This window comes from Camelina sativa, chromosome 7, assembly GCF_030686135.1.
Source record: "Camelina sativa cultivar CO46 ecotype springtype chromosome 7, ASM3068613v1".
In the NCBI taxonomy this organism is placed as follows: Eukaryota; Viridiplantae; Streptophyta; class Magnoliopsida; order Brassicales; family Brassicaceae; genus Camelina; species Camelina sativa.
Genome location: NC_141886.1, coordinates 31,858,919 through 31,873,327, shown reverse-complemented (window position 1 = coordinate 31,873,327; position 14,409 = coordinate 31,858,919). Strand labels below are relative to the sequence as shown.

Genomic DNA, 14,409 nt, shown 5'->3' with positions numbered 1-14,409 from the left:
CGGTATCATCGACAAATGTACGAGAAATCGAGGGACCAACAAAGTATGGAAGAGGACTTCCTCACTGGTTTCATACCCGTAGCATCTAGATGTTCATCTTGATGTAAAGTCTATTTCGATCTCAAATCTCTAAACTCTCTAAGTTGCACACTTGCACTTATTGTAATACAATTTTTTTTTTTTATTATGAAAATAATTTTACATTCATACAAATATTGTTTTTACTTAATTTCTTCTTCTTTTTAAATTACCTTTTGAGAACTATTTTTTTTGTCCTCAACCTTAGATCGGAGGCTCCAACTTGGAGCTTCTTTTTATGGAAATACATAACAAATCTAATTCCTTGATTTTTTTTTTTCCTTTTTAGATGTCAAAAAAAAAAACATAACAAATCTAACAACTCTTTATAACTTTCTTTCTTTCTTTCTCTCTTTCTTAATGATTTTTTCCAGATAAGAAATTTGAAAATAAATTGCCATAAAAAGAAGACTACTATATATTTTTTTTAATTTCCTGTTTATGTTAACTTTTCTAATCTTCTTCCCATTTTGTAAAACTATATGTGTGTTGTGTTTTTCTTTTAAATTAATTTTCCTTAAACTTTACCATATTTTTTCTTTCTTCCTTTTCTCTCAAATCATCTGTCAACTTTAATTTTTTTTTTTTAAACATTTTTCTTAAAATTTAAGTAAACAATTACAATTAATTAATTAATTTTCTTTTACCAAAATAATTTATTTTCAAGCTCAAACTTTTTTATTCATATTTACATGATGCGGACTATAATTACATTATTTACTCGGAGTCGGAGGCCCAGTATCATCAAATCCACCCTTCTTCTTCTTCTGCTTCCCTCACAAAACCCTTTTGCGTCGTCGTAACTCGCCAAAAAAAAAAATCTAAAATCCGAAGGAAAAAAAACCCCTAATCTCCTTCTTCTCTAATCATCGTCTGGTGTTCTTCTTCATCGGATCGTCATGGCTTCAGGTCTTTCTTATTGTTCTTGTTTTTCCTTAATCTTCTACTTTGAAACCATCTAGGGTTTGATTGAAGTTCCCGAATTCGACTACTTACTTTGTTACGAATCGTTAGGGTTTGTTTGTAGTTGTTAAAAGAGGGGTTTTTTTACTGATTTGGGTTTCGAATTATGGTGTAGATGCTGATATGGAGGACTATGGATTCGTGTATTCTGATGAGGAGCAGGAGGAACAAGATGTTGACATTGAGAATCAATATTATAACTCTAAAGGTTCGTTTTTTTGTTTTTTGTTTGTGTGTGTTTATGCGCATTCTCAAAATCTGTGTTACGATTTTGCATCTTGATTCGAAAGAGTGTATTTGTTTCTTGAAGGTATGGTTGAGACTGAACCTGAAGAAGCTCTTTCTGGGTTTGCTGAGGTTGTTAAGATGGAACCAGACAAGGCTGATTGGTAAGATCCCATGTGTTTTCTTTTTAGTGATTTTGCTCGCGTTGTTATTGATCTAGAGAGTACCAGATTTGTGTTTTGTGTCTGGGTTTTGTGTGTCACCATGATGGAAGAGACAAACAGAGATGCTCTTTCTGATTTACAACTTGACCAATTCTATTCAAAGAGGGTGTTAGGGTACCACTATGTTCAACTTTTGCTATGGGTGTATTCAGATTTTTGACCCTTTAATGATCTCTAGCTTACCTGCAAGGATTTCCTTGTTTATGTCAAGTTAATTTTTGTTCCTTTTGTCTGTTTTACAACTTGTTCTTTCCCATTCAAAGAAGGGTTAGGGTACCATCATATTGAGTTTTTGCTATGCCTGCCTTCAGATTTGACCCGTTAATGATCTCTAGCTTACCTGCAAGGCTTTCCTTGTTTATGTCAAGTTAATGTTTGTTCCTTTAGTCTGTATTCCTAAGATTCATTGTTGCTATTGATAAACTATCATGTCATATAGTTTCTTTAGTTGTAACCAAAGAGGTTATATTGACCATGTTAACTTGGGCGGTGGGTGCGTTCAGTTTTGACCCTTTTCTTTACTTATGTTCTTGAGCTTACCTGCGAGATTTTCGTGGTTTACGTCAAGTTATATTTGTCCATCTAGGCTGTTTTTTTGTTTGCACCTCATAAAACGCCAGCATTCCTAAGATTCATTGCCTCTGCTATTCATGTATCCCTAATATGCCTGAGACTATTTCAAATTTTGTTAATTTATTCAAGTCCTTCCATGGCCTGTTTCTTGTCAGGGGTTTCAAAGCTCTTAAGCAGACTGTGAAGATTTATTATCGTCTAGGTAAGTACAAAGAAATGATGGAAGCCTATACAGAGATGCTTACATATATCAAGTCAGCGGTTACCAGGAATTACAGCGAAAAATGTATAAACAACATTATGGATTTCGTCTCTGGATCTGCTAGCCAGAACACTGGTCTGCTGCAAGAGTTTTATCAGACCACTTTGAAAGCCCTTGAAGAGGCTAAGAATGAGGTCTGGAAACTAATCTTTCGCTTTATATTTGCTACCCATTTTTTCTCAATGGTTCGGAGATGTGACTAATTAGTTTCTTTTGCAGAGACTCTGGTTCAAAACGAATCTAAAACTCTGCAACATCTGGTTTGACATTGGTGAATACAGACGAATGACTAAGGTATAACTTGATTTAATCAAATCTATTGATTGAAGCTAACTATGTTTAGATCTTAGTATGTTCACTAACAGCTATTTATTGTTTGCCAGATTCTGAAGGAACTCCATAAATCTTGCCAAAAAGAAGATGGAACAGATGATCAGAAGAAAGGAAGTCAGTTGCTTGAGGTTTATGCAATTGAAATTCAAATTTACACTGAAACAAAGGATAACAAGAAGCTTAAGGTAAACATCATCTGCTATATGGGTTTTACCTTACGTCAAAATAATTTGGATATTCAACAACTTTATTGTTACATACTTTCTATTGGCTTTTGTGACTGAGATGCAACACCACTTTTTAATGGATGCAGCAATTATACCACAAGGCACTAGCCATCAAATCTGCTATACCTCATCCTAGGATCATGGGTATAATCCGGGAGTGTGGTGGAAAAATGCACATGGCAGAGCGTCAGTGGGCTGAAGCAGCCACAGATTTCTTTGAAGCTTTTAAGAATTATGATGAAGCTGGCAACCAAAGACGTATCCAGTGCCTGAAGTATGTTTCCTGTTACCTTCTCATGTCTTTATCTTTCCTACTTGATACCCTCTGGTCATTTGATTATTAGCATGGTTTGCTAGTAAGGATAAAAGATATTATGGATGAATATAGCAATGCGGTATTATTTAGATTTAACTTTGGGGACATGGTTTTAGCTGCATGTGGTCTTCTATTACTCTTGTCCAGTATCTTGCTGTGATCGAGGTTCCAACATGCTAGAGTTGATGATCTTTGTTTTCTTTCTTTTGGCTTTGCAAAGGTATCTTGTTCTGGCGAATATGCTGATGGAGTCAGAAGTGAATCCTTTTGATGGCCAAGAGGCAAAGCCGTAAGTCATTTACCTAAATATTTTGTAATGTACACTCGTTTTGGTTCGTTACTTTATGGGTTGCTCTCTGCAGGTACAAAAACGACCCTGAGATCCTGGCAATGACAAATTTGATAGCAGCATATCAACGAAATGAGATCATAGAGTTTGAGAGAATACTGAAGGTAAGAAGAGAAATATTATTGGGATCATAGAGTTTGGCATTATATCTCAGAACGGTACTCATGTAATGGTTTTGGAATGTAGAGTAACCGGAGGACGATAATGGATGATCCATTCATCAGAAACTATATGGAAGATCTGCTGAAGAAGGTGAGAACACAAGTGTTGCTGAAGCTGATAAAGCCATACACAAGGATAGGGATCCCGTTCATATCGAAGGAACTAAACGTGCCAGAGAAGGATGTGACGGAGTTGCTAGTGTTGCTGATACTGGACAGCAGAATCGATGGTCACATTGACGAAATGAACCGTTACTTGCTGAGAGGTGACAGTGCCAATGGAAGGAAATTGCATAAGGCGGTTGATAAATGGAACACACAGCTGAGGTCTCTTTCTTCAAGTATCACTAACCGAGTCTGTTAATTTTGCAACCTCTCTCCCATTTGGATAGATTTTGTGTTTTGGATCTGTGAATTATCTATTTCTTCACATATTTGGATTTGATGAAGTTGATAAACCCACTTCAATGCCATAAAAAGGATTTGCAAGTTACTAAATTTTCGTTTTTGAAATTGCTTTCTTAACTTTATTAGCAATTAACAACATTAGTTATTAGTAATTGCAAGCGAAGCGATGATGAATTGATGATATACACCGAACATCTACATATAACGTGGATGTCTTTTTCAACTATCAATGATTAAGAATTAGGCTATGTTTGAAACCCTTAAACAAAACTGAACGAGAGCGAGAGAGAGATTCGGTACGAATAATTTAATTAGCTTTTTTTAATGTGTCGATCTTTCTAGGATCTTTTGACTGTTTAACACACACTGTTCTAGTGGGCCAGTTGCCACTGTTGAATTAACTATATTATTTTTGATCCACTTGATCTAAAGTATTTTTATTTATTTTACTCCTTAATTTGACAGCAATTCATTTTAGTTTTGTGTGATAAAGTGTTTATAGACTAATGGTGCAGCATGCCTGCATCAATTAAAAGAGGACATTTATCACAATAATGGAAGTAAGTGGAGTCAAAAGTGATAATATCAAACCCCATTTTTATGAAAAAAGCAATGACAATGGAGCACAGCACACTTTCGAGATCGAAACTATATGATTCTATAAATATTTTATGATATCCAAAATCTTAAAGATAGATAAACATGATCTTCATCATATTCGGTTCAAACTTGGTCAGTGATTAAAAATGTTGCCCTATATTCTTGTGTGTTGTGACCAATGTGGTAGAACCTTTTCCTTTTTTTTCTCTCCAATAGTAGAACTTGAACACATAATAAAGCTAATTACAAGTACAACACATGAACACACTAGTATTTTAGGCATTCTCACGACTGATATTTGCGAAAGTTCTATTAATCTTACAAACTAATATATTTTTAGAAATAGGTTTATGTTATTTTGTCAGCTAAAAGAAACTGAAATCATGGTTTATTATTGTCACTATCAGTAAGTCCATAAACAAAAATTCATCACAAGAATATCTTCACTAGTCACTACAAAATTCGCCGCAACTCATTAATCATAAATAATATATATACTATCATCATCACATCATTCAGACCTAAAAAAAGAGAAATAATATATCAAAAATAAAAGAGAAAACAGATCCGAATTGAGTTCATCCCATAACTTTGAATCGGTTACTGTATATTTTTTTGTTTTTTAATTAGTGGGTTTGCCTCAAAGTTACAACAACTCAACTAAAAAATAAAAAGACAGCAATTGATACTTTTGTTTCTTTCCGTTCTAAGGATCTTTGTCCGCTTCTAAAAGCAAATCTGTAAACCGTACTTGACACCAAAAAAAAACGAATTTTCCCAAAACTTAAAAATAAATAAAAAGAATCAATCTTCTTCTTCTTCATCATCGTATATCACGACCTCTGCCTCTTGGTCTCTCTCAAAAGTCATATTTAATCTCTGTCTCAATCTCTTGTAGCTTTCAGATCTTTTCTTCTGTGCTGATCCCTCAACATAAATTTAATTGAAGGTTCTTTTTTTTTTTTGTGTTGCTTTTTAAATAAGGTAACCATTATAAAGAAAATTGAGATATTCTCTGTGTTGCTTCTTCTTCTTTACCCTCTTCTTGTTTCTAATCAAAATCCTCTAAAGTTTTCTCCTTTTGGTTTTGTTTCTAAATTTTGGAGTAATCTTTGTTTGTGGGGTGCTTTTTTAGTAAAAAAATGAATCGGAGGCAGCAAGTAAAGCGTAGAGTAGGTAAATATGAAGTTGGAAGAACAATTGGGGAAGGAACTTTTGCTAAAGTGAAGTTTGCTAGAAACTCTGAAACTGAAGAACCTGTTGCTCTCAAGATTCTTGATAAAGAGAAAGTTCTCAAGCATAAGATGGCTGAACAGGTCTTTCTTCTTATTTTTACCGCTACTGTCGTGAATTATGTATGGATCTTCATTGCCCTTTTCTTAATCTTCTGTTGATTTTTGATCTTGTTTAGTTTCTTTATTGGAATTGTGGTACAGATCAGAAGGGAGATAGCTACTATGAAGTTGATTAAACATCCTAATGTTGTTCAGTTGTATGAGGTACTTACTCAACACTTTTTTTTTTTTTTTTTTTTTAAAGTTATTTGATCATGTATGTACTTGGAAAGTAGTAATTTGAAATTGTTGGCAGGTGATGGCAAGCAAGACGAAAATATTTATCATCTTGGAGTATGTTACTGGAGGAGAGCTCTTTGATAAGATTGTAAGCTTACTTTTACCACAAATTATGATTGGTTGTTGTGATGATCACATTCTAGTTGAAATCTGATTGTGTAAACATACGATACGAATGAAGGTAAATGACGGGCGGATGAAAGAAGATGAGGCGCGGAGATATTTCCAACAGCTTGTACATGCTGTGGACTACTGTCATAGCCGAGGTGTCTACCATAGAGACCTCAAGGTACTCTTGATATGAGAGCTGAACTAGATAAAATTATTTTTCATGGATGGTGTATATGGAGCTCCTCTCAATCAAATCCACCGAAATCTCGATGAAACACCTTCCCTGACTATGAGACATGTTAGTTATATAAATAGAGAATAAAGAGACTACTTAAACCATGTTGAGAATAAAGCTTTCTTCGACACCCACCCACTGCTTCTATTTGTACCATTGGGTGTAACAATTCTGACTGTTATATAATATTACAGCCTGAAAATTTACTATTGGATGCCTATGGAAACCTCAAGATCTCAGATTTTGGATTAAGTGCTTTGTCTCAACAAGTCAGGGTAATGACTACTATCTGTTTCCATAGTATTTTTCTTGTCGGATAATCTTTACTGTTCCAAGAAATGGTTTCAATTTTTCCTAGCAACTTACGGATTTTGTTGTTCTTCCATATTTATTCTTACACATGGCTTATATATTTGGGGGTAGCAGGATGATGGTCTCCTTCATACATCTTGTGGAACTCCGAACTACGTTGCTCCTGAGGTCTGCCTAAACAGCAATGATTTGATTATATCTGATAATACAATCCCTTCAGGGTTCTAACGAACTAGTCTCTTATCTTTGTGGTTTTTAGGTTCTCAATGATAGAGGCTACGATGGAGCAACGGCTGACATGTGGTCATGCGGTGTTATACTCTATGTTCTGCTTGCAGGTTACTTGCCTTTTGATGATTCTAATCTAATGAATCTTTATAAAAAAGTGAGCAACCCCTCTTTTTTTACAAATTCTCTCTTTTTAGATGGAGTCCTCCACCACCACTCCTTGTTTCAGTTTTTAAAACTCTTTTTATATATGCAGATTTCATCTGGTGAATTCAACTGTCCTCCGTGGCTCTCACTTGGCGCCATGAAACTGATCACTCGAATCTTGGATCCGAACCCAATGACTGTGAGTAATTTTAACAATGCTACTATGAGTTCACATGACCATACACCTGCCCATTGCTAAAACTTTCCTCACAAGCTTATGACCTTTTTATTCATTATATAAGAAGACAAGTAAAAACCCCATGAGTAGAGAGTAATGAGCTCTATCTAATATTACATATGCTTTCCATTTTTTCTAGCACAAAAGGGCTGGAGAAAAAAAGTTGGGGATCCTGTGTTATACATATTAAAATGTACAATTCTATCTGCTTCATCTTTCATTTAATTGCACAGTTTCTATTTCAACTGGTTAAGCATACTAGTCGAATAAACATGTCTTTTGATTACCTAAGAATGAGGATCCTCAACACCCAATTATTGATTGATTTTTTGTTGACAATGCAATAAACCAAGAAACTGAGTTGATGTGGTTTTGTGTCAGCGTGTAACACCACAAGAGGTATTTGAAGATGAATGGTTCAAGAAAGATTACAAGCCTCCAGTGTTCGAGGATAAGGATGATTCAAACATGGACGATATTGATGCTGTTTTCAAGGACTCCGAGGTGAGGATAATTTCATTTCTTGTTCCATTTTTTTAAAAGTTTATATTTAATAATAGCATCATTGTGATGATCATGTACAGGAACATCATGTTACTGAGAAGAAAGAAGAGCAACCAGCAGCAATCAATGCATTTGAGATCATCTCAATGTCAAGGGGGCTTAACCTAGAGAATCTGTTTGATCCAGAACAGGTTTGTGTTTCGATATAAAGAACCGGCACTCTTTGTATTTGCAATCTTCTGTTAATGAAATATTTTCTTAAAAACAAAAACAGGAGTTTAAGAGGGAAACAAGGATAACACTGAGAGGAGGCGCGAATGAGATCATTGAGAAGATAGAAGAAGCTGCAAAGCCTCTCGGTTTTGATGTGCAAAAGAAGAACTACAAGGTTAGTTAGTAAAAACTCTGAAACAGGAAAGGAAATGAAATGAAAATAATCAATAACTAAGATTACTTGAAATATATCAGATGAGGCTTGAGAATGTCAAGGCTGGGAGAAAAGGAAATCTCAATGTGGCGACAGAGGTATGTTATATGAGACTATGGACATTCAAGAAAGTGTTGGTGATCATGGTTTATCAGTTTCTGATCTGATCCAGAGTGTTTGTAACTTTGTATGGTGTGTGACAAGCAGATATTCCAAGTAGCGCCAAGTCTTCATATGGTTCAAGTATCGAAATCGAAAGGAGACACCCTCGAATTCCACAAGGTTAGTCCATGTCGACTTATATCATAGGGGTAGTTTAAGTAGCCGCCTAGCCGGTTTGATGAGCTAACCAGAGTTTTAACCCTAAAATCAGGTGTTTTTAACAAAAAGTAATCGGAATTTTAAAAAACAAAAACAAAAATCGGTTATTTCGGTTTTAATCCTCAAAAACCGAAAATTAACCGAAAGCCGAAATATGTCTCAAAACTCGAAACCAATAATCTCTCAAAGCCCACAATAACCGAAAACCGAAAATTAACCAAAAATCCTAAATTACCCCTCCTCCAAAATTATTAGTTTTTGTTTATTATAACTTTAGCCCAAAAAAATCCAAAAACTGACTGCTCTTCTCTGTTATGTTTGAAACTCTCATGGCCATGTTTGATTAATTCATGTTTTGCATCCTACGATTAATTTCAAGTGTCAGTTTACCATAATTTTTAAGGAAATGTTCAATGATTATTTGTTATTGTTGTTATCCTTTCTATGATATATTTGATGGACAAAAACCAAAAAGAAATGGTCAATGATTATTTGTTATTGTTATCCTTTCTATGATATATTTGATGGACAAAAACCAAAAAAAAACTCTATAATATATCTAATCTCTAATCCACAAGGTAAGTCCATAGTTTGTTTCGACTATATTATAGGGTTAAAGAACCAGTTTGATGATGAGCTAAGCAGAGTTGATGGTGTGTTTGCAGTTCTATAAGAAGCTCTCTAGTTCTCTGGAGCAAGTAGTCTGGACGAACAACGAAGCTAAGAAAGAAACAAGAAAGTGATGTATGAATTGTTTTTATCTTCTGGGACAAAACCTTGCTTTGTTTGTTTATGAGCTTTTTGCTTTTCCGGCTACTGTTTGGATGATGACAAGGGGAGTGGGATTTAATTAGTTTGTGTTAGAAAAATGTAAATACAAAACCGCATTGATCTCTTATTCTCTTAACGTTTTCTTAGCTACCGAGAGATTGTCAACATTTGAACGAGCTAAACAGACCTAAGGTTATTTGGTATTTCGTGAAGATTTCTTGAGCGTTTGCTAAAAAAAAACTATTTGAAATCAAACAAAAATTATTTGATATTTAATACTTACTAATGTTATTTAATATAAGAAATAATGAACTGTTAATTGAAAAGTTTGTAATTTGCAAAGAAAAAAATTAGGTTGAACTTTTAAGAAATTTGAAGTTGGTTGTTAAACAAACACGAAATTTTTATTAAATTATTAAAATTATCAAATGTTCTTCTTCAAAAAAAAAAATGACTAAAATCCAGAACATTGTGTAGTGATCAAGGTTGAAAAATGAAGTAATAAAAGTGACTACCATTAGAGACCTCTACTTCGATTCATGTCCGCCTCTCTATTAGTGATCACAACCCGACCACAGTGGCTGAAACTGGAACCAGCTCCAAACGAGGTTGAGGTAGACTTCCTCTTGCAAAACCTCCCACAAAACAAGCATTAAAGTTAATAGAAGCAAAAAGTCAGAAGAGAAATTTAGCTAACGGCTCCCCAAAAAAACTTACTTACCAGCGGGGTTCCACCTCGAAAAAATGCTGTAACAGGGATCAAAGCACCCAAAGCTCTCAAAGATCCTCAAAATCTAAGGGATCTCAGAAAAAGGACTCAAACCCGAGGGATAAACCAAAAGGAGCCTTAATACCAGCTATGGTGAAGAAGAAGGTGGATTTTCACAATCCACCAAATCCTCTTCCTTAAAGCTTCTGAGCTGGAATTGTTGTGGGTTGGGAAATCCCATAACAAGCCAACGAATCCGTGAGATACACTCTACTATCTCACATGATGTTTTATTCCTCATAGAGAGCAAAAATCCAGACGAATTTGTGGAGAAAGCCTTACATCATACTGTTCCACCGCACAGTCCCGGAGGAGGAGGACTAGCCCTTTATTGGAAGAGTGATATTGAACTAACGATCCTAACCTCCTGCACAAACTTCATTGATATACAAATACAGTCAGCAGGCAGGATGTTTTTTGCTACTTTCCTCTATGGAGAACCAGAAAGAGCAAAAAGAAAAGCCATTTGGGATCAACTTACGCTTTGGGGAAGTACGCGGGAGGATCCCTGGTTCTTGACGGGATATTTCAATGATATTATCGATGCAACTGAAAAGCAAGGAGGCCCAGTGAGGAGAGAATGCACCTTTACCCACATCCGCTATTTCATGTCATAATGTGATCTTTATGATTTACGTCACTCAGGGAATTTCCTATCTTGGAGAGGAATGCGACATGATCATCTAGTCCACTACAGATTAGATAGGGCAATGTCAAATAGTGCTTGGGCAAAGATGTTTCCCTTTAGTCATAGGTTTTACCTACGCTTTGAGGGTTCTGATCATCGACCATTGCTTACCTGCCTCGATCTCACCAAGAAAAAGAAAAGGGTATATTCAGATATGACAGAAGACTAAAAGGTAATGCGGAAATAGATTCTCTGATCCAGGCGGCTTGGAGTTTTGAATGCTCTGAAAGTGTTGAAGAGAAGATAATCCGATGCCGCAGAGAGATTATTACCTGGTCCAAACGGAAACATCAAAATAGCCAACAGCTCATTGAGGAGTATAGACAAAAGCTGGATGAGCTGATGTCTGATCCGACTGCAGATTCATCCTCAATCTCCAATATCAACCTTGCTCTCCTTAAAGCCTATAAAGATGAGGAAGAGTTTTGGAAACAAAGGAGCAGAAATTTATGGTTAGCCCTTGGAGACCAAAACTCTAGCTATTTCCAAGCAATTACTAGGGGAAGAACAACAATGAATAAGTTTTCTGTAATCGAAGATGATGAGGGGATACCTCACTATGAAGAGGAGAAGATCTTGTCCGTGATCGCTGAGTATTTCCAGAACCTCTTTGAATCACAAAATGGGGATCATTCCTCCCTAGCTCACGAGGTGATCCATCCCTGTATCTCACCAGAAACAAATGAAAGGTTAATTCAAACACCATCACCTGAAGAAGTTAAAAAAGCTTGCTTTGCGATACATGCGGATAAAGCACCTGGGCCTGATGGCTTTTCAGCGAGCTTTTTCTAATCCCACTGGAATACAATCGGCCCTCAAGTGGTGTCTGAGGTACAAGCTTTCTTCCTCTCTAATGCCCCTATCACAAACATAAACCACACACACATAAGATTGATTCTGAAAGTCCATAGCCCAAAAGTAATGGTGGATTACCGACCTATAGCCCTCTGCTCAGTCTTCTACAAGATAATATCCAAGCTCCTCTCAAGGCGACTGCAACCAGTACTGCATGCAATAATATCAGAAAATCAGTCAGCTTTTGTACCGCAAAGGGCTATCTCTGACAATGTACTCATTCCACATGAAAGTCTTCACTACCTTAAGACTTCCAGAGCAAAAGAACATTGCTTTATGGCCGTCAAAACGGATATGAGCAAAGCCTACAGCAGGCTGGAATGGGATTTTATCCTATCAGTGCTGGAAAGAATGGGTTTCCACCAGAAATGGATCCAATGGATTCATCAGTGCGTATCTACAGTATCCTACTCCTTTCTCATCAATGGATCATCACAAGGTCATCTTACCCCCTCAAGAGGACTTCGACAAGGGGACCCGCTGTCCCCATATCTGTTTATCCAGTGTAGCGAAGCTCTGTCTGGTCTATGTCGCAAAGCTCAACAAGATGGAACCTTACCGGGTATTCGAGTGGCCTTAGGGAGTCCTTGGGTGAACCATCTCCTTTTCGCTGACGACACAATGTTTTTCTGCAGATGAGACCAAACAAGCTGTAAGACTTTATTGAACATCATCCGCAAATATGAACAAGCCTCGGGTCAATTGATAAACAAAACCAAGTCAGCAATTACCCTCTCCTCAAAAACACCTGACGAGGTAAAGGTGACAGCTCAACAAATCCTAGGGATTCAAAGGGTGGGAGGTTTAGGAAAATATCTTGGCCTCCCTGAGTTCTTTGGCAAGAAAAAGAGAGACATGTTTAATCTGATCACATATCGTATCGGACAAAAATCTAGGAGTTGGGCTGCAAGACCGCTCTCGACTGCTGGAAAGGCTACCATGCTAAGATCAGTACTCTCTGCAATGCCTATGTACACCATGCCTTGCTTCAAAATCCCAGGATCTCTCTCAAAGAGGATACAATCCATGCTCACGCAGTTTTGGTGGGATTCCTCGGAAGAAAACAAGAAGATTAGCTGGGTGGCTTGGTCCAAACTGACAAAAGTAAAGAAGGAGGGAGGTCTGGATTTCAGAGACATACCAAATTTTAATGATGCCCTCCTCGCAAAGAGCATCTGGCGAATTCTGACTCGACCAAACAGCCTTCTAGCAAGAGTGCTTCTGGGAAAGTATTGCAATTCTACCTCTTTTTTAGAATGCAATGCCCCCAACTCAGCCTCCCATGGGTGGAGAGGAATATGCATTGGTCGTGACCTCTTGAAACCTAACCTAGGCAAGCTAATTGGATCGGGACAGGAAACTCTATTGTGGTACGAACCATGGATTTCTCTCTCGCAGAGAATCACTCCCATGGGACCACCTTCAGAGATGTCTGCTAACCTTTGGGTAAGTAGTCTCATCTGTCCAACCAAGAAAACATGGGATCATGAGAAAGTTAAAGCTTTACTTCCGGCTTATGAAAAAGAGATTCTAGCTCTACAACCAAGTAAAAAGGGAGCCAGGGACTGCCACCTTTGGCTTCTTACCAGCTCAGGAATCTACACAGCAAAGTCTGGCTATTTGGGAGCAACCCAAAAAGGAAATGATCCGCCACCCATCGACCCAAGCCCCACCCCTTTTGACTGGTATAAAGAAATCTGGAACATCAGGTGCCTCCCAAAGCTTAAGTTTTTCCTTTGGAAAGCTATGCACGATGCCCTCCCAGTTGGAGAAAACTTGAAGATCCGAGGAGGGAACCCCTCTGCATCGTGCCCCCACTGTCTGCAAGAGGAAACAGTCGTTCATCTCTTCTTCCACTGCCCGTTTGCTGCTCAGGTCTGGGAAAAATCACCATTAAGGACTTCTTTTGACCCCCATCGTATCACCAACCTACAGAAGGGACTACAGATCGTCTACCAGTGCATAAATCTTCCACATGTAGGCATTGGAGAGGAACCTTTGGCTCCTTGGATACTTTGGAACATATGGATCTCACGCAACAAAAAGATCTTTGAGCAGAAACAAAACTTACCGTAGGACATCGTGACACAGGCCATTTCAAGTGCTCGTGATTGGATTTCTGCCCAGCCATTGAATCCCCAGCCTCCTGAACTCAGACGGGAAGAACAAAGATCAGACCCCCACTTGGATACTATCTCTTATTTCACTGATGCGGCATGGAGATCAGATTCTCAAGCCGCGGGCTTCGGATGGTTATTCAGCGATGACTCTCGCTCTTTTGAGATTACGAACCAGAAAACCGCAACAAATGTAGTCTCTCCAATCCTCGCTGAAGCGATCGCGGTATCCCTGACACTTCAACACGCCCTAGATCTGGGCTTTAACAAACTCTCTCTGGCTTCCGATTCAGAGATGCTAATCAAAGCCATCAATTCAGAGACTCCATCGAAGGAGTTTTACGGGATTCTCCATGATATCCTCGATCTATCGCTTTCTTTTTCTTAGATTTC

The 14,409-nt window shown here is 37.4% G+C and overlaps 4 protein-coding genes across 13 annotated transcripts; all 4 read left to right on the top strand.

Moving 5' to 3' along the window:
• Nucleotides 1–758: 758 nt before the first annotated feature.
• On the top strand, nucleotides 759–4,209 carry LOC104752596 (COP9 signalosome complex subunit 2). Its single transcript, XM_010419539.3, has 10 exons — nucleotides 759–987; nucleotides 1,157–1,249; nucleotides 1,352–1,430; nucleotides 2,219–2,459; nucleotides 2,545–2,619; nucleotides 2,709–2,843; nucleotides 2,972–3,159; nucleotides 3,422–3,490; nucleotides 3,564–3,654; nucleotides 3,737–4,209. The coding sequence occupies exons 1-10, from the start codon at nucleotides 978–980 to the stop codon at nucleotides 4,073–4,075; spliced, it is 1,320 nt and encodes a 439-aa protein (XP_010417841.1). The 5' UTR covers nucleotides 759–977; the 3' UTR covers nucleotides 4,076–4,209.
• A 1,079-nt stretch (nucleotides 4,210–5,288) lies between these two features.
• On the top strand, nucleotides 5,289–9,737 carry LOC104703511 (CBL-interacting serine/threonine-protein kinase 3). 10 transcript variants are annotated; one of them, XR_015562605.1, is made up of 16 exons: nucleotides 5,431–5,668; nucleotides 5,855–6,035; nucleotides 6,156–6,218; nucleotides 6,310–6,381; nucleotides 6,475–6,582; nucleotides 6,834–6,914; nucleotides 7,066–7,119; nucleotides 7,211–7,336; nucleotides 7,436–7,525; nucleotides 7,704–7,757; nucleotides 7,946–8,068; nucleotides 8,149–8,259; nucleotides 8,343–8,456; nucleotides 8,537–8,593; nucleotides 8,703–8,777; nucleotides 9,482–9,737. XR_015562605.1 is itself a non-coding variant. In XM_087459879.1 (15 exons), exons 2-15 carry the CDS (start codon nucleotides 5,862–5,864, stop codon nucleotides 9,557–9,559), a joined length of 1,326 nt encoding a protein of 441 aa, XP_087316005.1. In that variant the 5' UTR covers nucleotides 5,289–5,668; nucleotides 5,855–5,861; the 3' UTR covers nucleotides 9,560–9,737. The 10 variants fall into 10 exon arrangements, 6 of the variants coding, with proteins under 6 accessions (XP_087316005.1, XP_087316008.1, XP_087316003.1 ...); XR_015562604.1 differs by having other exon boundaries at nucleotides 5,476–5,703; XR_015562606.1 differs by having other exon boundaries at nucleotides 5,476–5,703; nucleotides 9,428–9,737.
• Nucleotides 9,738–10,788: 1,051 nt separating this feature from the next.
• On the top strand, nucleotides 10,789–11,836 carry LOC147941926 (uncharacterized). Its single transcript, XM_087458692.1, has 3 exons — nucleotides 10,789–10,867; nucleotides 11,002–11,186; nucleotides 11,246–11,836. The coding sequence occupies exons 1-3, from the start codon at nucleotides 10,789–10,791 to the stop codon at nucleotides 11,834–11,836; spliced, it is 855 nt and encodes a 284-aa protein (XP_087314818.1).
• Nucleotides 11,837–11,965: 129 nt separating this feature from the next.
• LOC104705120 (uncharacterized) lies at nucleotides 11,966–14,404 on the top strand. Its single transcript, XM_087458691.1, has 3 exons — nucleotides 11,966–12,461; nucleotides 12,591–13,876; nucleotides 13,976–14,404. Exons 1-3 carry the CDS (start codon nucleotides 11,966–11,968, stop codon nucleotides 14,402–14,404), a joined length of 2,211 nt encoding a protein of 736 aa, XP_087314817.1.
• Nucleotides 14,405–14,409: the final 5 nt, after the last annotated feature.

Excerpts from the sequence above, each read along its gene's own strand:
- LOC104752596 (XM_010419539.3), top strand. Across the intron at positions 2,620-2,708 it reads AATACAGACGAATGACTAAG|ATTCTGAAGGAACTCCATAA; the intron begins GTATAACTTGAT and ends ATTGTTTGCCAG. Across the intron at positions 2,844-2,971 it reads AGGATAACAAGAAGCTTAAG|CAATTATACCACAAGGCACT; the intron begins GTAAACATCATC and ends TAATGGATGCAG.
- LOC104703511 (XM_087459879.1), top strand. The coding sequence starts at position 5,862 with ATGAATCGGAGGCAGCAAGTAAAGCGTAGAGTAGGTAAATATGAAGTT. Across the intron at positions 6,915-7,065 it reads CTTTGTCTCAACAAGTCAGG|GATGATGGTCTCCTTCATAC; the intron begins GTAATGACTACT and ends TGGGGGTAGCAG. Across the intron at positions 7,337-7,435 it reads TAATGAATCTTTATAAAAAA|ATTTCATCTGGTGAATTCAA; the intron begins GTGAGCAACCCC and ends TTATATATGCAG.
- LOC147941926 (XM_087458692.1), top strand. The coding sequence starts at position 10,789 with ATGGAGAACCAGAAAGAGCAAAAAGAAAAGCCATTTGGGATCAACTTA. Across the intron at positions 10,868-11,001 it reads AGTACGCGGGAGGATCCCTG|GGAATTTCCTATCTTGGAGA; the intron begins GTTCTTGACGGG and ends TACGTCACTCAG. Across the intron at positions 11,187-11,245 it reads TCACCAAGAAAAAGAAAAGG|GCGGCTTGGAGTTTTGAATG; the intron begins GTATATTCAGAT and ends TCTCTGATCCAG.
- LOC104705120 (XM_087458691.1), top strand. The coding sequence starts at position 11,966 with ATGGTGGATTACCGACCTATAGCCCTCTGCTCAGTCTTCTACAAGATA. Across the intron at positions 12,462-12,590 it reads ACAAGATGGAACCTTACCGG|CCTCGGGTCAATTGATAAAC; the intron begins GTATTCGAGTGG and ends AATATGAACAAG. Across the intron at positions 13,877-13,975 it reads AGTGCATAAATCTTCCACAT|GACATCGTGACACAGGCCAT; the intron begins GTAGGCATTGGA and ends AACTTACCGTAG.